The 25280-nt window shown below is 36.3% G+C and overlaps 1 protein-coding gene across 2 annotated transcripts in view; it reads right to left on the reverse strand.

Annotated features, from left to right (window-relative positions):
- The window catches only part of LNPK (lunapark, ER junction formation factor), an 84598-nt gene that overhangs the window by 19295 nt on the left and 40023 nt on the right, over positions 1–25280 (reverse strand). For both annotated transcript variants that reach the window (XM_060107045.1, XM_060107046.1), the window contains exon 9: positions 7165–7377. In XM_060107045.1, coding sequence (XP_059963028.1) covers positions 7165–7377 — 213 coding nt within the window. The remainder of the gene's footprint in view (positions 1–7164; positions 7378–25280) is intronic.

Raw genomic sequence — 25280 nt, forward strand, 5'->3', positions numbered from 1 at the left:
AATACCTAGAGACAAATGACAATGAAAACACAATGATCCAAAACCTACGGGATGCAGCAAAAGCAGTTCTAAGAGGGAAGGTTATAGCAATACAATCCTACCTTAAGAAACAGGAAACATCTCAAATAAACAATCTAACCTTACACCTAAAGGAACTACAGAAAGAAGAACAAACAAAACCCACAGTTAATACAAGGAAAGAAATCATAAAGATCAGGGCAGAAATAAATGAAATAGAAACAAAGAAAACAACAGCAAAGATCAATAAAACTAAAAGCTCGTTCTTTGAGAAGTTAAACAAAATTGATAAACCTTTAGCCAGACTCATCAAGAAAAAGAGGGAGAGGACTCAAATCAATAAAATTAGAAATGAAAAAGGAGAAGTTACAACAGACACTGCAGAAATACAAAACATCCTAAGAGACTACTACAAGCAACTCTGTAACAATAAAATGGACAACTTGGAAGAAATTGACAAATTGTTAGAAAGGTATGACCTTCCAAGACTGAACCAGGAAGAAATAGAAATATGAACAGACCAATCACAAGTAATGAAATTGAAACTGTGATATAAAATCTTCCAACAAACAAAAGTCCAGGACCAGATGGCTTCACAGGTGAATTCTATCAAACATTTAGAGAAGAGCTAACACCCATCCTCCTCAAACTCTTCCAAAAATTTGCAGAGGAAGGAACACTCCCAAACTCATTCTATGAGGCCACCATCACCCTGATACCACAACCAGACAAAGATGTCACAAGAAAACTACAGGCCAATATCACCGATGAACACAGATGCAAAAATCCTCAACAAAATACTAGCAAACAGAATCCAACAGCACATTAAAAGGATCATACACCATGATCAAGTGGGGTTTACCCAAGGAATGCAAGGATTCTTCAATATACGCAAATCAGTGTGATACACCATATTAACAAATTGAAGAATAAAAACCGTATGATCATCACAATAGATGAAGAAAAAGCTTTTCACAAAATTCAACACCCATTTATCATAAAAGCTCTCCAGAAAGTGGGCACAGAGGGAACTTACCTCAACATAATAAAGGCTGTATATGACAAACCCACAGCAAACATCATTCTCAATGGTGAAAAACTGAAAGCATTTCCTCTAAGATCAGGAACAAGACAAGGATGTCCACTCTCGCCACTATCATTCAACATAGTTTTGGAAGTCCTAGCTATAGAAATCAGAGAAGAAAAAGAAATAAAAGGAATACAAATTGGAAAAGAAGTAAAACTGTCACTGTTGGAAGATGACATGATACTATACCTAGAGAATCTTAAAGATGCCACCAGAAAACTACTAGAGCTAATCAATGAATTTGGTAAAGTAGCAGGATACAAAATTAATGCACAGAAATCTCTTGCATTCCTATATACTAATGATGAAAAATCTGAAAGAGAAATTAATGAAACACTCCCATTTACCACTGCAACAAAAAGAATAAAGTACCTAGGAATAAACCTACCTAGGGAGACAAAAGACCTGTATGCAGAAAACTATAAGACACTGATGAAAGAAATTAAAGATGATACCAACAGATGGAGAGATATACTATGTTCTTGAATTGGAAGAATCAATACTGTGAAAATGACTATACTACCCAAAGCAATCTACAGATTCAATGCAATCCCTATCAAATTACCAATGGCATTTTTTATGGAACTAGAACAAATCATCTTAAATTTGTATGGAGACACAAAAGAGCCCGAATAGCCAAAGCAGTCATGAGGGAAAAAAACGGAGCTGGAGGAATCAGACTCCCTGACTTCAGACTATACTATAAAGCTACAGTAATCAAGACAATATGGTACTTGCACAAAAACAGAAACATAGATCAATGGAACAAGATAGAAAGCCCAGAGATAAACCTCACACACATATGGTCACCTTATTTTTGATAAAGGAGGCAAGAATATACAATGGAGAAAAGACAGTCTCTTCAATAAGTGGTGCTGGGAAAACTGGACAGCTACATGTAAACGAATGAAATTAGAACACTCCTTAACACCATACACAAAAATAAACTCAAAATGGATTAGAGACCTAAATGTAAGACCAGACACTATAAAACTCTTAGAGGAAAACATAGGAAGAACACTCTGACATAAATCACAGCAAGATCTCTTTTGATCCACCTCCTAGAGTAATGGAAATAAAAACAAAAATAAACAAATGGGACTTAATGAAACTTAAAAGTTTTTGCAAAGCAAAGGAAACTACAAACAAGATGAAAAGACAACCTTCAGAATGGGATAAAATATTTGCAAATGAATCAACAGACAAAGGATTAATCTCCAAAATATATAAACAGCTCATGCAGCTCAATATTAAAAAAAACAAACAACCCAATCCAAAAATGGGCAAAAGACCAGATAGACATTTCTCCAAAGAAGACATACAGATGGCCAAGTAGCACATGAAGAAGTGCTCAACATCACTAATTATTAGAGAAATGCAAATCAAGACTACAATGAGGTATCACCTCACACCAGTAAGAATGGGCATCATCAGAAAATCTACAAACAACAAATGCTGGAGAGGGTGTGGAGAAAAGGGAACCCTCTTGCACTGTTGGTGGGAATGTAAATCGATTCCGCCACTATGGAGAACAGTATGGAGGTTCCTTAAAAAACTAAAAATAGAATTACCATATGACCCAGCAATCCCGCTCTTGGGCATATACCCAGAGAAAACCGTAACTCAAAAAGACACATGCACCTCAATGTTCACTGCCACACTATTTACAATAGCCAGGTCATGGAAGTACCTAAATGTCCACTGACAGACAAATGGATAAAGAAGATGTGGTACATATACAGAATGGAATATCAGCCATAAAAAGGAACAAAATTCGGTCATTTGTAGAGATGTGGATGGACCTAGAGACTGTTATACAGAGTGAAGTAAGTCAGAAAGAGAAAAACAAATATCATATATTAACGCATATATGTGGAATCTAGCAAAATGGTACAGATGAACTGGTTTGCATGGCAGAAATAGAGACACAGATGTACAGAACAAATGTATGGACACCAAGGGGGGAAAGCGGGTGGAGGGGGTGTGACAAATTGGGAGATTGGGATTGACATATATCCACTAATATGTATAAAACAGGTAACTAATAGAACCCGCTCTATTAAAAAATAAAATAAAATTCGAACAAAGAAATAATACCATTTCTACACAAACTTGTCCATAAAATTAAAGATGAGAAAATACCTTCTCATAGTGAGGCCAGCATTACTCTGATACCAAAACCAGAAAAAAAAATTACAAGAAAAAACAAAAACAAAACTACAGACCAATATCCCTAAGGAAAATTGATGTAAATATTTCTAACAAAGTTTTAGCAAATTGAATCCAACAATATATATAAAATAATAAAACATCATGACCAAGTGAAATTTACCTCGGGAAAGCTAGGTGGTTTAACATCTAAAAATCAATGTTAAAAAAACCAATCAGGGACTTCCCTGCTTCCCTGGTGGAGCAGTGATTAAGAATCCGCCTGCCAATGGAGGGGACACGGGTTTGAGACCTGGTCCGGGAAGATCCCACATGTCGCAGAGCAACTAAGCCCGTGTGCCACAACTACTGAGCCTGCACTCTAGAGCCCGTGTGCCACAACTACTAAAGCCCCTGTGCCTAGAGCCTGTGCTCCGCAGCAAGAGAAACCACCACAATGAGAAGCCCATACACTGCAACGAAGAGTAGCCCCCGCTTGCCCCAACTAGATAGAGAAAGCCCACGCACAGCAACAAAGACCCAATGCAGCCAAAAATAAATAAATTTATTTTTAAAAAATCAATCAGTGTATTTCACCATATGAAATAGTGATGTTAAAACAAAAAAACAAACTAAAACCCTACATGAGCATCTCAATAGATGCAGAAAAAGTATTTGACAAAATCCATCATCTTTTACTGATAAAAACCTTTGCAACTAGGATTGGAAGGGTACTTCCTCAATCTGACAAAGGCTATCTATTAAAAAAAAAACAAAAACCCGATAGCTTACATCAGGCTGAATGAAGAAAAAGTAAATGCTCTCCTCCTAAGATCAGCAATAAGGCAAGGATGTCTGCTCTCACCACTTCTATTTAATACTGCACTAAAGGTTCTAGCTAGTATAATAAGGCAAGAAAAAGAAATGAAAGGAATCCAGATTTTAAAAGAAGAAGTAAAATTGTCCTTACTTACAGTCTGACAGCCTAAGTAGAAAATACTATGGAATCTATAAGAAAAAAAAGCTATCAGAACTAACAAGTGAGTTTAGCAATATTACAGGATACAAGATCAATATACAAAAATCAACTCTATTTCTATATATGTTAGCAATGAACAATGGAAATAGTTAATAAAATATCATTTAAAATAGGATAAAAACATGAAAAAATTAGATGTACGTTTAACCCCCAAAAGGTGCAAAACCTATATACTGAACACTGCAAAACATTGTTGAGAGAAACTAGAGAAGATCTAAATAAATAGAGAGATACATTGTGTTCATGTAATAAATTAGCCAGTATCAGAGGAGATGAATGGAGAATGGGGAATGGAGGAATAACCCAGAATTTAGTTAATGATTACATCATATAAAAACAGTAGCAACAAAAACAAAGAGTTGCACATTCAAACTTTATGAATTGTTAACTCCACAGTCTCTGAAACTGAAACAGAATTGTGTGCAGGAGATACTCTGAACTGAGAGACTACACAGAAGGCACTGAGAAGAAAGTGAGAGAATAAAATAAATAAGATGTGATGTTTGCCTTTGTAAAACAAGGCCAGATAAGAGTAAGATAGGCAGCAATGGAGGTACGGGGAGACCTCGTAGAAGACTTTGAAACAAAATGCGGTCTTGTTGGAATAAACCCTGCAATACATGGATAAAAGGTTTTCAAAATGACTGTGACAAAAACTTTAAAGCATTAAAAAATGGCTTTAGGGCAGCAATATGATATTAATATGTTAAAAGGTAAGAAAGAGATTTGCTTTGTAAATAATCACAAATCTAAATGTTGTTACCATCTTTAAAAAGGCAAATGATGTAGAATTATAGCTAGTAAATGAAATTTAGGTTCTAGAATAAGTTTTTAGTATTACAAATCAAGTACATTTTTCAGATTTCATCAGTTATTGGTATAGTCGTACTAACAACATTCAATCATTATCATCAAAACATTAACTTGAACGTAGGCATTAAGTGTCATCCCTCATTATCAAATTTTCAACTTGAATAAACATGCCAAATTAGATTTTGAAAGCATTTAAGCCAACTTAACTTTTGCTGGAGTATTTTACTTCTACATGTTTAAAATGAAAATGTCCAGAAAGGAATCTGGATAAATAAAACAACAGATTTCATAAAACTATCTTAACTCCCTTGCATACTAATAACTTTTAAAATAACACATCTTTGTATTCATGCTGTTATGGGTAACAGTAATTAATAAAAACATCAAGAGCAATCATTGTAGGAATACTGGTCATTTTTACACAGCTTGGCAAATTATCAAGTACCTGCTGGTTATTAATTTCCAAACATATGGGAGCCCTGTGGTAATACACATTAAATTGATTCTCTTCCACAAATATGGCATAATGAAAATATGAATTATTAATCTTCTCTGTAAGAAATCACTTAACTCATTCATACTTTTGGCAATATACAACTTAAATACAAAGTCTTTTACACAGAAACTAATTAAAAACTTCAGTAAAATATGTTATATTTACATGATCATGAAATGGTAGGCCATTGCTCCTGCTATAATCCTGTTCTTACATGTGCTAGTATATAATTTTTATTATTTTATATAAATTGCTAAACTTTAATTTCTTTAAAACTAGTTACACAAATGTATATAACTTATGCATTCTCACAAAAAAGTTCTTTCATTAAACAACTAAGAGCTTTACTTTACAAATATGGGTATCTTGGATCAACTAGATAACAACTGAAAGATGAATAATTTTCAATCACTTTAATTTACTCAACTTCACAAAATATATGGCTGCCTTGAGTGACATCATTATATGTCAAGTTTAAAAGTATTTTTTCAATAACCAATAATTAAAAGTTATGTTTTGTATTCATTTCATTTGTAGCTAGCTTTCTTAATGCATTTATAAATTAATAGTTTTCTAGTTTTCTAAAATCTTATACTGCTTTTTTTGAAGAAAAAGCAGGAAAAAAGGTCTACTGCATTAGTAACATTTAGATTGCTTATTGATTTTATTACATAAGTGCCCTGAATACCTGATATCAACTACTAACTAGCCTCAAAATCATTATAAATTATATGTAATTAGTCATGAAATATGAAAGTAATCTAAATTAAAATTAAATATTCTAAAATAAGATAAATAATTTACTATCATATTCAATAATCAGACATGGAAATCTACATAAACTAATGTGATCTGCTGATGTAGTGGACTTCCATGTCCCAATCACACTCCAAAAGAAAGCTGCAGGGTAATATTATCTATTACACTCCAAAAATGGGATCTTCCCCTAGAGATCTACAGCACTGAAAAAAGAGAATCCAAAGAAATGAAATAGTAGTAAAGGCAATATGTTATTAATTCAATAGAACTTTATGTTAAAGTATCTGTCAGAAAATACTAAGGTTCTATGGCTTAAAAAAAGAAAAATCTACCTAGCCCACACTAACATTAGTAGTATTATACACCACAACACATGAATATTCTTCCTGAAATATGTTAAGTAATTGTCATATTTAAAAATATATATGAAGGGGCTAGCAAAAAGCATGAATACATTCCAAAAACGTTCTCTTCTATCCTCATTTTATATAAATCTGGGACCATTCTAAAGCTGAATATAAAAAGATATGCTATACTGTTGACTACAGAATACTACAAAGTTTTATTGCCATTTAAACAAAGAAGCCATAACAGTTAAATGAGCTCAAGAAATAGGTTTCAGTATCACAAGGTGCCAGCTGTAAAGAGTTATGGCTAATTGAATATGGAACTCCTGCTTAATCAGATAACTGCTCTGCTATTTCCAAATGAAATGCCATTTCCATACTGTCTGAAAATGGTCCGTTTTATTGGTAACCAGAGAAAACAATAGAAACTGTAAATAACATTAAGTGCTCTGTTTACCCATTCCAGGCACTGAAGTAGCAGGGGATCCAAAACGTCTTGGTAACACATTTGACGATAGGGCTGGAATAACAGTTCTTTCTGGGGGTCCACCAGGGGCCGAAGTGTCCTTTGGTGGTCCAGGAGATACTGGAACTTTTGGGGGAGAGCCCTGGCTAGAGCCTGCTGGTGCTGGAGAAAGGTTTCTTTGAGCTGCAGGTCGCTGACGAATCTCTGAGAATAAGAATAAAAAGTATATATTAGGTTCAACATCCAACATGCCACCATTAGTCAATATCACAAATGACTTACATTTAATAATGTTTTGTGGCACTAGAAAGCATCTGTAGGGTCAAAACTACTTGTAATAAGAAATCTATAAAATGTGACACTGAAAGCTGACTGTAGAGTACTCCACTTCTGAACCTACAATTCAACTACATGTATATATGTATACAACAAGCCTTGATCTAAGTCTACCTGCTGATATTATTTTTCAAAATAAATTCAAATAAAATAAAATCATCACCCAGTTATGCATATCTTTTTACAATAATCCTTCCCAAGTTATGATAAAGAAAGTTTATCAGAAATAGTGAAAATGCCAGTGAAAACTGTAGAATTGTTTTTTCAAGATAAAAAAATGGTAATGCTAAGAAATGAGTAAATAAGTATATTCTGTAATTATCAAGTATTTATGAAGTAATTAATCAAAGTAGTCATAGAAATGCTGTAAAAGTATTCTTTACTATTAGGTACCATTAGCTTCCCATTCTCCTTTATACTATTGCTATCTTTTTGGGCAAACTTTTTTTGCCAATACAGTTTACAAAGGAAAACTTCCACTCTGCATAAACAATATATTATCATAAACAAATCTTATCTTTTTCTTGCAAAAATTACAAGAAGTGGGCAAATGTGCCAAATCCAGGCTGCTGCCTCTTTTTGAAACACAATAATGCTGCTGTTTACATACTGTCTATGGCTACTTTAGAAGAGTAGTTATGACAGAGACCATATGGCTCTCAAAGCCATTTACTATATTTACTATCCAGTGCTTTACAGAACGTTTCATGATCCCCTGCCTACTCGATAACATAAAATTCAATCCTGTCGTTCCCCATACCCACCAATATCTTACTTGAATGTCGATGGTAAGATCTCAAATAAAGATGCACTTCTAGCTTTTTAATTCTACATATCACCTTAAATTATCACAAATCCTGAAACTGTAGGCTAAAATTAAAGAAGTTAAATTTTAATTGGCATGACTGGTAAAAAACGCATACTTCCAGAAGCAAAACAGTTTAGATTTGGACTCTATTTGACAGTTAAAGATTTTCATGAAAAGTTCATTGCAATCAAAAGTACAGCTTGAGCATCAGATTTCAGTTTACTATAATCTAGTCTACTAGTTAAGAACATGGGCCCTGCGGTCAAAAAGGTTTGGTTAGAATCCTGGCTGCAGCTACAAGACGACAGGTGGGCTAACTTCACTAAGTCTCTGTCTCTTTATCTGTAAAATTAGGATAATAATATCCTAACTCGGAATTGTTATGAGAATTAAATAAGATAATATCTGTAAGTTGATAGCTCACATTTACTAAATACATATTTCAGATGACAGTGTTTTCATACAGCTAAGTATTTCAAATCACCATTTATCTGTAATTAGTGGGACCAACTAATTTTCCATTGGTTCTTAATTTAATCTCTAACCTAGCCACTGCAATAATAAATTACAAGCATGTCATCATTATATAAATGGAACTGCCCTTATATTTGGCTATTTTCCTTACAGTTTATAGAAAACTTCAGATTTTACCTAGACTAAGTGTATCTTAATAACTCCTGCAAATTAGCTGGTCACTTAATTATCTTTTATTCACAAGGTACACCTTAAAAGATGGTTACACATTAGGAAAGCCATTAAATGCTGCAAAAGGTACTGAGATCAATTAAATCATATAAAGATCTGGTCACTGGAATTAATTTTAAAAAACAAGGCATCAAATATTGTAAATCATTTCTTTAGCAGATTTTTAGGTAAAACATAACTCAAAAATTACATTTTTCTTGCAGATAAATAAATGCTTAACATTTATTAGACTACCTTAAAAGTTACTATTATCCTTTCACTTCTTGAACAAAGACTTGAGACTGCATCCTCTGAGCGTGCATTTACCCAGTGAAAATTAACTAAGGCACTCTATTTTTTAACATCACTCATAGGCTACTGAAAGGTAAGGTCTATAACTATTTAACAAAGAACACCATATCTAGCATTCCATAGAAGAGATGTGGCTTAATAATTTCTAAATCTAAAATTAGGCAGACAAAAAGGAAAACTGACACAGAAGAGTCAGGAAAGGGAGGAAAAGTTTCAATGTTTACAAAGGAAAAGCAGGTAACAAAGAGTTACCATGACAATGGTTGAAAACAGCTAGCAATACAATACCAAATCTATATTTGGTAAAGTGTTATGGAATATTCTGGTAGTCTCAATTTAAAATATCTAAGATTTATCTACTTTTAGCTACATGGCACTTACAAATGTTTTGTATTATAATTCTCTTAAAAAGTTTCTACTACTCAACAAAGTCATATCGGTTATATTGAACATTTCCCACATTTAAGGGTAAAATACCATCCCCCAAAAAGATTTACCAAGCATTCTACGTCAGTCGGGTTAAGTATAAGGACTGTCCCATAAAGCCACCTCTTGGCCAGAGGATGTTTTAACATCTTTATCAATGATCAATCAACTATTCAATGAAAATCATACCAAGTATGAGAACATGTCTATAATTTTAAATTCAAAATGAGGCAGACTCAAAATGAGATTAAAAACTACTATTTTATGATAAACAAAAGGAAGAAAACAAAGTTTAAAATAATAAGATAGCTGTTAAAAGCAGAGATTCTGAAATCAAACTATCTTGATTTAAATTTTAGCTCCACCCTGTTTATTAGATGTGCATGCAGCCTTTTCCAAGTTGACATCTCTCAGTTCAGCTTCCTCACATAATGAGAATACTTACCTCCATGGTTGTTACAAAGAACAAGGGCCTCATCTGTCTTCTACTTACTTGACCCTTTGCAGAATATGACAACGGATATCATCCCTACTTACACTTGAGCTTTCTAGATGCCAGTTTAGTTCTGCTCTTAACTTTGATCATTTCTTCTTTTTCCTGGGCTCCTCTTTCTCCATCTACACTTAAATGTTAATGTTCTTATACAGGGGTCCCCAAACACAGGGTCGCAGACCAGTATCGGTCCACGGTCTGTTAGGAACTGGGCCGCGCAGCAGGAGGTGAGTGGCGGGCGAGCGAGTGAAGCTTCATCTGCCGTTCCCCATCGCTTGCATTACCGCCTGAACCATACCCCGACCCCCTATCCCACCCCGGTCTGTGGAAAAATTGTCTTCCACTAAACCTGTCCCTGGTGCCAAAAAGGTTGGGGACAGCTGTTCTTATAGGTCCTCTTACACTATTTTCTCTCCCTGGGCAATTTCACTCGATCCCATGGTTTCAATAAATATCACCTATGCTTCCCAATGACTCCTAATCTGTATCTATAACTTCAACTTTTTTCTAAGCTCCATTTGAAATAATTAACTACCTATAAACCATATCACCTGGATTTAACTCCCACTCAACAGATCCAAAAGCTGTGTTGTATCTTCAACACAAACCTACTACTCTGATTCTTATGTTCCTTATCTTGCTTATAACACTAACATCTAACCAGTTGCTCAAGCTAAAAATCTTTACTCTTCCTTCGACTCCACACTTTCCAAATCTAATAGCCATCAAGTCCTATCAATCTATTCTTAAATCTGAATTATCTCTTAAATGTCTTCTCTTTTCAACTTCTTTGCAATAATCTATCTAGTGTAGGCCCTTATTTCTTACCTATATTAGTTGGTATCCTAATTGATTTCCATGTGTTCAGCCTTGCTCTCTCCAATCCATTCTCCATGTTACAAAAAAGAAAAAACCAAAACCAAACAAACAAAAGCTGTTCTTTCTAAAATGCAAAGCCTCCAGTGGTTCCCATGTTGCATATAAGATAAAGTCCCAAACTCTGTAATGCTGCATAGAAAATCCTTCATAATTATCCCTCCCTCACATAAACCCTACCTCCCTTTTTCAGGCATATGGCACTATTTGCAGTCCCTCAAGGTACCAAGGTCTTTTCTTGGTATCTTAGAGTAGACCTGAAGAGTCCTTTCCCACCATGTTCTCAAAGCAAATTGTTATTAAAACATATGCACTGTGATTCGTGATGACCTTCACCGTGGTCCTTGGTATGTTAAGATTATTTACATGTGCATAACTTTTTTAACCAAGAGCTAATAGGCAGTAACTGCATCTTTATAGCCCCAGGATGTGGCAAGGTACTGGCACAGAGTATGAGCTTAATAAAGTCTATGAAACAAATTTATGTTCCTCCTGCACTTTAATAACGAACTTCTAACTGCCTATTACCCAACTTACGTGGTATAGTAGGCAGAATAAAGGCCTCCCAAACACATCCATGTCCTCATCCCCAGAAAACATAAATATGTTATGTTACATGCAAGAATAAGTAAGGCTGTACATGGAATAAGACTGTTAATCAACTGAAGTTTTATTGCCTGCTACATTGAGAATTTCAGCCTAATTTCAGGAGACCATACAAAAAAGCTATCTTCAAGCAGAAAATTTTCTAATAATATATACCACTTGCCAGCCTTTAGTTGAGTTTACTTTTTTGTTGCTCTGCTTTTTAAAGAACTATTAAGCAAAATGTACTCTTAATTTATTGAAACATTTTTCTTCATCACCTTGATGATTTATTTCTACTCTAGTTTGTCTCCTACCTCTCTCAATTTTAAACAACCTGCACCTTGCAGTTCACCAAGGTCTCATTTGGTTAATCACTTTTTTACAACATTTAAACAAAATCTATGAATCCTTTAAAAAAGTTTCCTTTTATTTCTTTTGACAACACACTTATTAAGCAACCACTATGAGTAAAGCACTACTGAATGGAATTCAGAGTTGCAATTTAAAGGTGGCAAGCAAAGATAACACAAAATTATAACATACACTAATGCAAGGTAAGTGCCACAAAAAAAGGAAACAACAAAGTACCATGAAGGGTTCAGGAAGGGGGATATTAAAATCAGTGACGGGATGAAGAAAGGTTTCATGGTAATGTTGGCATTTAAGATGAACACAGAAAAATGGATGGGGATAGAAATGCCTTTGTTACCTGTATTAAGGTATATGTAGCAGTTTTAAAATAAAGAGTCCAAAATTATTTGAGTCACCTCCATTCAAATGGGAGGAGAATGCCTATGTCCCCTCCCTTGAATCTGTAATACTGCTGTTTGACCAAGAGAATATAGGTGTGCCAGCTTTCAAAACTACTTTCTGTCTTTGGGGTGGCTTGCTCTTAGAACCCAGCACCACATTAGGAGCAAATCCAAGTGGCTCCATTAGAGAGGTCCATGTGGAGAGGAACCAGTGGCCAGCACCAATTTGTCAGTCATGTGAGTAAGCCATCCTGGTAGTAGATCCTCCATCCCCAATCAGGTAGCTCCAACCCACATGGGGTAGAGATGAGATGTTTCTACCAAACTCTGCCGAAATTGTAAATTAATGAGCAAAACAAATGAATGCTGTTTTAAGCCACTAAGTTTTGGAGTGGTTTGTAATGCAATAAATAACTACAATGGTATAGCTATAACACGTAAGAACACCCAAAAAAGTGCATTTGCTATTTTATGTTTTCACAGATTTTCTTTATCAAATGTACATCCCCCAAAACAGCAAAGTATGAAGTATCATTCCATTTACTATCAAGAGCAAAAAAGATTCATGACTTCTACTTTAATCTTCCATATCTGCCATGGAACACAAGTGAGTAAACTCTAAAAACCTACTTAAATAAGAAGTTGTAATCCATTTGCTAGAACCATTAACTTTTTTTCAATACTTTTTATTTCAAAGTTAGCTGTGGCAGGATATAACTTACTTTCCTTTTGTTAATCTCACTAGTACAAGATGCACTTGTACACTAAATCCCATCCCTTCTTGCCTCCTCATGGATGGTTCTCCATCAATTGTCCCCACTCTCTCCATCATCAATTATTCCATGTCTTCTAGGCCGTTCCCAGTAGCACATAAACATGCACATGCTATCATTTCTTTCATAATCATCCTCACTCATACACACAAAATGCTTCCCCCTCCAGCTACCCATTTTTTCAATTCCCTTTACTCAAAAGAACTGCCTCTTCTCATTGTCTACAACTTCCCTACTCCCTTACTTTCTTAAATCTACTCTAAACAGGCTTTTACTCCATTCCTCTACCAAAACTATTCTTCTCAAGGTCACCAAGTTCCTCAACATTGCTAAAACCTATGGTCAATTTTCGACCCTCAACTTACTTGGCAGCAGTATGTGTCACAGATGACCATGACCCAGAAACTTCAATTAGTGTCCAGGACACCACACACTCTTGGGATTTCCTATCTCACTGACCACTTCTTCTCACTTTCTTTTTCTGGTTCTTCTTCATTACTCCAAATATCTTAATGTTAGAGTACCCTTGGGTGGCCTTGGTCCTTTTCTCTTCTTTCTCCACATTTACATCCTTGATAATATCATCTGGTTTCATGGTTTTAATAGATACCATCCAAATATTGATGACACCCAAATTTATATCTCCAATCCACATAATTCCTGTTTGCCAGACTCATATTCAACTACATCCTTAGAATCCCCACTTGGACATCTGTCTAACAGGAATCTCAAACATACATATCCAAAATCAAACCCTGTTCTTCACCACCTCACCTGAAACCCCATCCAAAAAGTGCTCCTCTTGTAATTTCTACCATCTCAATAAATGGAAACTCTATCTTCCCAGTTACTCAGGCCAAAACACTGAAGGTCACCTCTGAGTCCTCTGTCTCCGACCCAATATCCAATCCATCAGGAAATCTTTTAGGTTCCAACTTTAAAATATATGCAGAATCTTAAACCACCTCTTATGTTACTAAACAAAGCTTCAAGCCACCATCAGTGCTTTCCTAGATAACTGCAAGAGCTTCGTAAGTACTTTCCCTGCTTCTACCTTTGCTTCCTTTGCAGCCTCAACAGTCACCTTCCTTTCAAAACATAATTTAAATCATGTCAATCCTCTGCTCAAAACAAAAAACAAAATTTTTTAAAAACTGAAAACTGAAGTTCTTACAGTGGTCTACATTCTACAAGACCCCACATGATATGATCCTTTGCTTCCTCTCTCACTGTCTCTCCTACTATTCTCCCCATTGTTCAATCCAGTCCAGCCATATTGGCCTCCACGCTATTTCTAGAGTAATCTGGGCATGCTCTCTACTCAATCTCTGCACTTACTGATCCTTCTGTCTGGAATGTACTTCCCTTAGATATCTGCATGACTCATTCCCTCACCTCTTTCATGACTTTAATCAAATGTCACCTTATCAATGTGGCCTTCCCTGACAACCCTATTTAACGCTTCAACCCACCCTCACTCAAGACAGTCCCTATACATCATCCTTTCTTCATTTTCCTCTATCTAACACTATACAGATAAACTGATAGATAAAATTGTCTACCCCCACAACATGCACAAAGGGAGATTTATTTTTTTGTCTCTTTTGTTTTACTACTATGACCTCAGGGCGTAAAACAATGCCTGACAGCACACACTCAATAAACATTTACTGGAAAAAACAAACACAAATGAATAAATCAGAAATTAGTACAAACAAGTCAAATTTATTCCCATATACCAATTAAAACCTTAAAAAGGAGGTCCTCCCCAAGGACTGAGGAGTCCAATCCGCACACTGGGCTCCCCAGCCCAGGGGTCCCACACCAAGATGAGCCCCCAAAATGTCTGACTTTGAAAACCAGCAGGGTTCACATTATGGAGAGCCAGAGGGCTGTAGGAAACTGAGACTGCTCTTAAAGGGTGCAGGCAAAAACTCACTCAATCTGAATTCAAGCAGAAAGGCAGCAGTGTGAAAGGTGCCAGGGTCAGACCTACTTGCCGATCTTAGAAAGCCTCCTGCTGGGACTCCCCCTGGGGACTGAGATGTTGGCAGCAGCCACTTATGTGATCTCATATTGCCTAGATGACACCAGAACTGGCAGGCACGCTCTGGAATCCTCCCTTGAGCCTATTAGCACCAGGGGCCTGTCTCGCCTAACAGTGTGCTCACATCAGTTGCCTGTCACTGAGCCTCACAGCCAGATGTGCTGGGGGGCCTGCACCGCCCACCAATGTATCCCCCGTAATAGCACAAAGCAGGTCCTCTCAGCCAGCTGGGCCCAGGGGCCAGCCCCACATACCAGCAAACCCACGGCAGTTAGCCCCGCAACAACAGAAAGGCACACACAGCCCACATAGGATACACCCCTAAAGCATCTGGTTCTGGTGGACAGAAGAGAGCAAGTGCCTGGGCCCCACAGGACACCACCTACATAAGACCACTTCTTCAAGATCAGGAAATGCAACGGGCCTACCTAATACAAAGAAATAAACACAGAGAATGAGGCAAAGTGAGAAGACAGAGAAGTATGTTCCAAATGAAAGAACAAGACCAATCTCAGAAACTAAATGAAATGGAGATAAACAATCTATCTGATAAAGAGTTCAAGGTAATGATCATAAAGATGCTCACGAAACTCAGGAGAAGAATGGATGACCACAGTGAAAACTTCAGCAGAGTAAGAAAATACTTTAAAAAAATCAGAGCTGAAGAATACAATAACTGAGATGAAAAACACACTAGAGGGAATCAATGGAAGATTAGATGATACAGAAGAATAGACTAGTGATCTGAAAGACAGAGTAGTGGAAATCACCCAAACTGAACAGAAAAAAGAAACAGAACTCAGAAAAATGAGAATAATTTAAGGGACCTCTGGGACAACATCAAGCATACTAACATTCGCATTACATGAATTCCAGAAGGAAGAGAGAGAGAGAAAGGGGCAGAGAAGTTATCTGAAGAAAGAATAGCTGAAAATTTCCCCAGTGTGAGGAAGGAAAAAGACATCCAGGTCCTGGAAGCACAGACAGTCCCGAACAAGACGAACCCAAAGAGGTCCACACCAAGACACATTATGCTTAAAATGTCAAAAGAGAAAGATAATGAGAGAATCTTAAAAGCAGCAGAGAAAAACAACTAGTTATACATAAGAGAGCCCCCATAAGACTATCAGCTGACTTTTCAGCAGAAACTTTGCAGGCCAGAAGGGAGTGGCACAATATATTTAAAGTACTGGAGAAAAAAAGAAACAACCAAGAATACTCTACCCAGCAAGGTTATCATTCAGAATTGAAGGAGAGGTAGAGTTTTATACACAGCAAAAGCTAGAGGAGTTCATCACCACTAAACCAACCTTATGAGAAATGTTAAAGGAACTTCTCTAAGTGGAAAACAAAAAGCCACAACTAGAAATAAGAAAATTCTGAAGGAACAATCTCACCACTGAAGACAAACATATAGTGAAAGTAGTGGATCAATCACTTATAAAGCTAGTAGAAATGATGAAAGGCAGAAGTAGTAAAATCATCTATATCTATGTAGTTAAGGGATACACAAAATAAAAGGATGTAAATTCAAAACATAAAACATGATGGGGGGCTAAAAATGTAGGGCTTTTAGAAAGTGTTTGAAGTTAAAACAAGATCATCAACTTAAAACAGACAGCTATATACATAGGTCATTATATATGAACCTCATGGTACCTAAAACAAAAACACACACACAAAACAAAGGAATCCAAACATAACATTAAAGATATTCATCAAATCACAAGGGAAGAAAGCAAGAGAACAAGAAAGAAACAAAGAAGAACTACAAAAACAACCAGAAAACAATAAACAGAATGGCAATAAGTACATACCTATCAATAATTACTTTAAATGTAAATGGACAAAGTGCTCTAATCAAAAGACAATGGATGGCTGAATGGATCAAAAAATCAAGACCAGGACTTCCCTGGTGGTGCAGTGGTTAAGAATCCACCTGCTAATGCAGGGGACACAGGTTCAATCCCTGGTCAGGGAAGGTCGCTCCCACGTGCCGCGGAGCAACTAAGCCCATGCGCCACAACTACTGAGCCTGCGCTCCAGAGCCCGCGAGCCACAACTACTGGCCCATGTGCCACAACTACTGAAGCCCATGCGCCTAGAGCCCGTGCTCTGCAACAAGAGAAGCCAATGTAATGAGAAGCCCATGCACCACAATGAAGAGTAGCCCCCACTCAACACAACTAGAGAAAGCCTGCACACAGCAACAAAGACCAATGCGGTCAAAAAATAATTAATTAAAAAAAGAATACTAGCAACCAAATTGAACAATACATTAGAAAGAGCATAAACCACAATCAAGTGGGGCTTAAACCAAGGATGCAAGGATGGTTCAATATCCACAAATCAATTAATCTGACAAACCATGTTAACAAGACAAAAGATAAAAACCCTGATTATCTCAATACATGTAGAAAAAGCATTTGACAAAATCCAACATCCATTTATGATAAAAACTCTCAACAAAGTGGGTATAGTGGGAACATACCTCAACATAATAAATTCCATATATGACAAATCCAGAGCTCAGACTCAACAGAGAAAGCTGAAAGCTTTGCCTCTAAGATCAGGAATAAGACAAAAATGCCCACTCTGATCACATTTATTCAAAATGTACTGGAAGTCCTAGCCACAGCAAGCAGACAAGAAAAAGAAATAAAAGCATCCAGGCTGCTGCCAGTGTCCTTGTCCTCCTGCCACCTCCTGCCTCTGCAGGAGACACTCCAACACTAGCAGGGTGTTATAGACTGGAAAAGTCCTGGTTTAAAAATAAAGAGATTAGGAGAGGACAGACAGCAGAAGCAAGAAGAACTACAATCCTGCAGTCTGTGGAACAAAAACCACATTCACAGAAAGACAGACAAGATGAAAAGGCAGAGGGCTATGTACCAGATGAAGGAACAAGTTAAAACCCCAGAAAAACAACTAAATGAAGTAGAGATAGGCAACCTTCCAGAAAAAGAATTCAGAATAATGATAGTGAAGATGATCCAGGACCTCAAAAAAGAATGGAGGAAAAGACTCAGAAGATGCAAGAAATGTTTAACAAAGACCTAGAAGACTTAAAGAACAAACAAACAGAGATGAAAAATACAATAACTGAAATGAAAAATACACTAGAAGGAATCAATAGCAGAATAACTGAGGCAGAAGAACAGATAAATGACTTGGAAGACAGAATGGTAGAATTCACTGCTGCAGAACAGAATAAAGAAAAAAGAATAAAAAGAAATGAAGACAGCCCAAGAGACTTCTGAGACAACATTAAATGCAGCAACATTCGCATTATGGGGGTCTCAGAAGGAGAAGAGAGAGAGAAAGGACGTGAGAAAATATTTGAAGAGATTATAGTCGAAAACTTCCCTAACATGGGAAAGGAAATAGCCACCCAAGTCCAGGAAGTGCAGAGAGTGCCATATAGGATAAACCCAAGGAGACACACACCAAGACACATAGTAATCAAATTGGCAAAAATTAAAGACAAAGAAAAATTATTGAAAGCAACAAGGGAATAGCAACAAATAAGATACAAGGGAACTCCCATAAGGTTAACAGTTAATTTCTCAGCAGAAACTCTACAAGCCAGAAAGGAGTGGCATGACATATATAAAGTGATGAAAGGGAAGAACCTACAACCAGATTACTCTACCCTGCAAGGATCTCATTCAGATTCTATGGAGAAATAAAAAGCTTTACAGACTAGCAAAAGCTAAGAGAATTCAGCACCACCAAACCAGCTCTACAATAAATGCTAAAGGAACTTCTCTAAGTGGGAAACACAAGAGAAGAAAAGGACCTACAAAACCAAACCCCAAAAAATTAAGAAAATGGTCATAGGAACATACATATCAATAATTACCTTAAATGTGAATGGATTAAATGCTCCAACCAAAAGGCACAGGCTCACTGAATGGATACAAAAACGAGACCCACATATATGCTGTCTACAAGAGACCCACTTCAGACCTAGAGACACATACAGACTGAAAGTGAGGGGATGGAAAAAGATATTCCATGCAAATGGAAATTGAAAGAAAGCTGGAGTAGCGATACTCATATCAGATAAAATAGACTTTAAATTAAAAATGTTACAAGAGACAAGGAAGGACACTACATAATGATCAAGGGATCAATCCAAGAAGAAGATATAACAATTATAAATATATATGCACCCAACATAGGAGCACCTCAATACATAAGGCAAATGCTAACAGCTATAAAAGAGAAAATCAACAGTAACACAATAATAGTGGGGGACTTTAATACATCATTAACACCAGAGGAAAGATCATCCAGACAGAAAATTACTAAGGAAACACAAGCTTTAAATGACACAATAGACCAGATAGATTTAATTGATATTTATATGACACTCCATCCAAAAACAGCAGATTACACTTCATCTCAAGTACGCATGCAACATTCTCCAGGACAGATCACATCTTGGGTCACAAACTAAGCCTCGGTAAATTTAAGAAAACTGAAATCATATTAAGCATCTTTTATGATCACAATGCTATGAGATTAGAAATCAGTTACAGGGAAAAAAACGTAAAAAACACTAACACATGGAGGCTAAACAATACGTTACTAAATAACCAAGAGATCAGAGAGGAAATCAAAAAATACCTAGAGACAAATGACAATGGAAAAACTATGACCCAAAACCTATGGGATGCAGCAAAAACAGTTCTAAGAGGGAAGTTTATAGCAATACAATCCTACCTCAAGAAACAAAAAATATTTCAAATAAACAATCTAACCTTACACCTAAAGTAACTAGAGAAAGAAGAACAAACAAAACCCAAACTTAGTAGAAGGAAAGAAATAATAACAAAGCAGAAATAAATAAAATAGAAACAAAGAAAACAATAGCAAATATCAATAAAACTAAAAGCTGCTTCTTTGCGAAGATAAACAAAATTGATAAGCCATTAGCCAGACTCATCACGAGAAAGAGAGGACTCAAATCAAAAAAATTAGAAATGAAAATAAAGTTACAACAGACACTGCAGAAATACAAAGCATCCTAAGAGACTACTACAAGCAACTCTATGCCAATAAAATGGACAACCAGGAAGAAATGGACAAATTCTTAGAAAGGTATAACCTTCCAAGACTGAACCAGGAAGAAATAGAAAATATGAACAGACCAATCACAAGTAATGAAATTGAAACTGTGATATAAAATCTTCCAACAAACAAAGTCCAGGACCAGATGGCTTCACAGGTGAATTCTATCAAACATTTAGAGAAGAGCTAACACCCATCCTTCTCAAACTCTCCCAAAAATTTGCAGACAAAGGAACACTCCCAAACTCATTCTATGAGGCCACCATCACCCTGATACCAAAACCAGAGAAAGATACTACAAAAAAAGAAAATTACAGACCAATATCACTGATGAACACCGATGCAAAAATCCTCAACAAAATACTAGCAAACAGAATCCAACAACACATTAAAAGGCTCATACACCATGATCAAGTGGGATTTATCCCAGGGATGCAAGGATTCTTCAATATACGCAAATCAATCAATGTGATACACCATATTAACAAACTGAAGAAGAAAAACCGTATGATCATCTCAATAGATGCAGAAAAAGCTTTTGACAAAATTCAACACCCATTTATGATAAAAACTCTCCAGAAAGTGGGCACAGAGGGAACTTACCTCAACATAATAAAGGCCATATATGACAAACCCACAGCAAACATCATTCTCGATGGTGAAAAACTGAAAGCATTTCCTCTAAGATCAGGAACAAGACAAGAATGTTCACTCTCACTACTGTTGAGTTTTGGAAGTCCTAGCCATGGCAATCAGAGAACAAAAATAAATAAAAGGAATACAAATTGGAAAAGAAGAAGTAACACTATCACTCTTTGCAGATGACATGCACTATACCTAGAGAATCATAAAGATGCCACCAGAAAACTACTAGAGCTAATCAATGAATTTGGTAAAGTTGCAGGATACAAAATTAATGCACAGAAATCTCTTGCATTCCTATACACTAATGATGAAAAATCTGAAAGGGAAATTATGGAAACACTCCCATTTACCATTGCACCAAAAAGAATAAAATATCTAGGAATAAACCTACCTAGGGAGACAAAGACCTGTATGCAGAAAACTATGAGACAATGATGAAAGAAATTAAAGATGAAACAAACAGATGGAGAGATGTACATGTTCTTGGACTGGAAGAATCAATATTGTGAAAATGACTCTACTACCCAAAGCAATCTACAGATTCGATGCAATCCCTATCAAGTTACCAATGGCATTTTTTACGGAACTAGAACAAAAAATCTTAAAATTTGTATGAAGAAACAAAAGACCCCGAATAGCCAAAGCAGTCTTAAGGGAAAAAAACGGAGCTGGAGGAATCAGGCTTCCGGACTTCAGACTATACTACAAAGCTACAGTAATCAAGATAATACGGGGCCTTCCCTGGTGGCACAGTGGTTGAGAGTCCGCCTGCCGATGCAAGGGACACGGGTTCGTGCCCCAGTCCGGGAAGATCCCACATGCCACGGAGCGGCTGGGCTCGTGAGCCATGGCCACTGAGCCTGTGTGTCCGGAGCCTGTGCTCCGCAATGGGAGAGGCCACAACAGTGAGAGGCCCGTGAACAGCAAAAAAAAAAAAAAAAAAAAAAAAAAAAAGATAATACGGTACTGGCACAAAAACAGAAATATAGACCAATGGAACAGGATAGAAAGCCCAGAGATAAACCCACGCACATATGGTCACCTTATTTTTGATAAAGGAGGCAAGAATATACAATGGAGAAAAGACAGTCTCTTCAATAAGTGGTGCTGGGGAAACTGGACAGCTATATGTAAAAGAATGAAATTAGAACACTCCTCAACATCATATACAAAAATAAACTCAAAATGGATTCGAGAGCTTAATGTAAGACTGGACAGTATAAAACTCTTATAGGAAAACATAGGAAGAACACTCTTTGACATAAATCACAGCAAGATCTTTTCTGATCCACCTCCTAGAGTAATGGAAATAAAAACAAAAATAAACAAATGGGCCCTAATGAAACTTAAACGTTTTTACACAGCAAAGGAAGCTACAAACACGATGAAAAGACAACCCTCAGAATCGGAGAAAATATTTACAAATGAAGCAACTGACAAAGGATTAATATCCAAAATATATAAACAGCTCATGCAGCTCAATATTAAAAAGACAAACAACCCAATCAAAAAATGGGCAGAAGACCTAAATAGACATTTCTCCAAAGAAGACATACAGATGGCCAAGAAGCACATGAAAAGCTGCTCAACATCACTAATTATTAGAGAAATGCAAACCAAAAGTACAATGAGGTATCACCTCACACCTGTTAGAATGGGCATCATCAGGAAATCTACAAACAACAAATGCTGAAGAGGGTGTGGAGAAAAGGGAACCCTCTTGCACTGTTGGTGGCAATATAAATTGATACAGTCACTATGGAGAACAGTATGGAGGTTCCTTAAAAAACTAAAAATAGAATTACCATATGACCCAGCAATCCCGCTACTGGGCATATACCCATAGAAAACCATAATTCAAAAAGACACATGCACCCCAATGTTCACTGCAGCACTATTTAAAATAGCCAGGACATGGAAGCAACCTAAATGCCCATCGACAGAATGGATAAAGAAGATGTGGTACATATATACAATGGAATATTACTCAGCCATAAAAAGGAACGAAACTGGGTCATTTGTAGAGACGTGGATGGATCTAGAGACTGTCATACAGAGTGAAGTAAGTCAGAAAGAGAAAAACAAATATTGTATATTAACACATATATGTGGAACCTAGAAAAATGGTACAGGTGAACTGGTTTGCAGGGCAGAAATTGAGAGAGAGATGCAGAGAACAAACGTATGGACACCAAGGGGGGGAACGTGGCCGGAGGGAGGGGGGGTGGAGTGATGAATTGCGAGATTGGGATTGACAGGTATACAGTGATGTGTATAAAATTGATGACTAATAAGAACCTGCTGTATAAAAATATAAATAAAATAAAGTTCAAAAAAATAATAAATAAAAATAAAGAGATTAGGAGCAGTTGCTCTGCTGACTTGCTGTATAAAAAAAAAAAAAAAAAGCATCCAGATTGGAAAGGAAGAAGTCATTGTCACTATTTGCAGATAACATGATATTGTATACACAAAACCCTAAACACATCACCAAAAAACTTTTAGAACTCATTAATGAATTCAGGAAAGTTGAAGGATACAAAATTAATATATAGAAATCTGTTTCATTTCTATTCACTAATAACTAGCAGAAAGGGAAAAAAAAGAGAAAACAATCCCATGTATAATTGCATCAAAAAGAATAAAATAGTTAGGAATAAATTTAACCAAGAAGGTGAAAGACCTATACTCTGAAAACTATAAGACACTGATGAAATAAATTGATAATGACACAAATAAATGGAAAGATATACCATGATCATGGGTTGAAAGAATTAATACTGTTAAAATGTCCATACTATCCGAAGCAATCTACAAATTCAGTGCAATCCCTATCAAAATACCAAGGGCGTTTTTCACAGAACTAGAACAAATAATCCTAAAACTGGTAGGAACCACAAAAGACTCCGGATAGCCAAAGAAGAACAAAGCCAGAGTTACTGTGCTCCCAGAGTTCAAACTATACTACAAAGCTATAGTAATCAGAATAGTATTGTACTAGCACAAAAACAGTCACATTAATCAATGGAACAGAACAGAGCCCAGAAATAAGCCCATGTTTATAGTCAATTAATCTATGACAAAGGAGGCAAAAATATAAAGTGGAGAAAGACAGTCTCTTCGATAAATAGTATTGGGAAAATTGCACAGCTACATGCAAAAGTATCAAATACCATATACAAAAATAAACTCAGGGCTTCCCTGGTGGCGCAGTGGTTGGGAGACTTAAGTGCAAAACCTGAAACTATAAAACCCCTAGAAGAAAACATAGGCAATAAATGCTTGACATCAGTCTTAATGTCTTTTTGGATCTATCTCCTCAGGCAAAAGAAACAAAAGCAAGAATAAACAAATGGGACTAATCAAACTAAAAAGCTTTTGCACAGAGAAGGAAACCAACAACAAAACACAAAGGCAACCTACTGAGTGGGAAAAGATATTTGCAAATGATATATTGAATAAGGGGTTAATATCCAAAATATCCAAAGAACATACACGACTCAATATCAAAAAAACCAAACAATCTGATTAAACAATAGGCAGAGGACTTGAATAGACATTTTTCCAAAGAAGACATACAGATGACCAACAGACACATGAAAAGATGCTCAATATTACTAACTATCAGGGAAATGCAAATCAAAATCACGATGAGATATCACCTCACACCTGAATGGCCATTACCAAAAAGACAACAAATAACAAGTGTTGGCAAGGAGAAAAAAGGAACCCTCATACATTGTTGGTTGGAATGTAAATTGGTGCGGCCACGATGGAAAACAGTATGGAGCTGGCTCAAATAATAAAAATAGAACTACCAGAAGATCCAGCTATTCCACTCCTGGGTTTCTATCTGAAGAAAACAAAAATACTAATTTGAAAAGATATATGCACCCCTGTGTTCATTTCAGCATTATTTACAATAGCAAGTGTCCACCCATAGATAGGTAAAGATGTGGTATGTATTTATGTATACAATGTAATATTGGAATGTATACAATGGAATATTACTCAGCCATAAAAAAGAATGAAATCTTGCCATATGCAACAACATGGATGGACCTAGGGGGTATTTTTTGCTAAGTGAAATAAGTCAGACAAAGAAAGACAAAAACCAAATGATTTCACTTATATGTGGAATCTAAAAACCAAAACAAAGGAACAAACAAAACAAAACAGAAACAGACTCACAGATACAGAGAACAAGCTGGTAGCTGCCAGAGGGGAGGGGAGTTGGGGAATGGATGAAATAGATGAAGGGGATTAAAAGGTACAAACTTCCAGTGACACA

Source organism: Mesoplodon densirostris, chromosome 8, assembly GCF_025265405.1.
Source record: "Mesoplodon densirostris isolate mMesDen1 chromosome 8, mMesDen1 primary haplotype, whole genome shotgun sequence".
Lineage (NCBI taxonomy): Eukaryota > Metazoa > Chordata > Mammalia > Artiodactyla > Ziphiidae > Mesoplodon > Mesoplodon densirostris.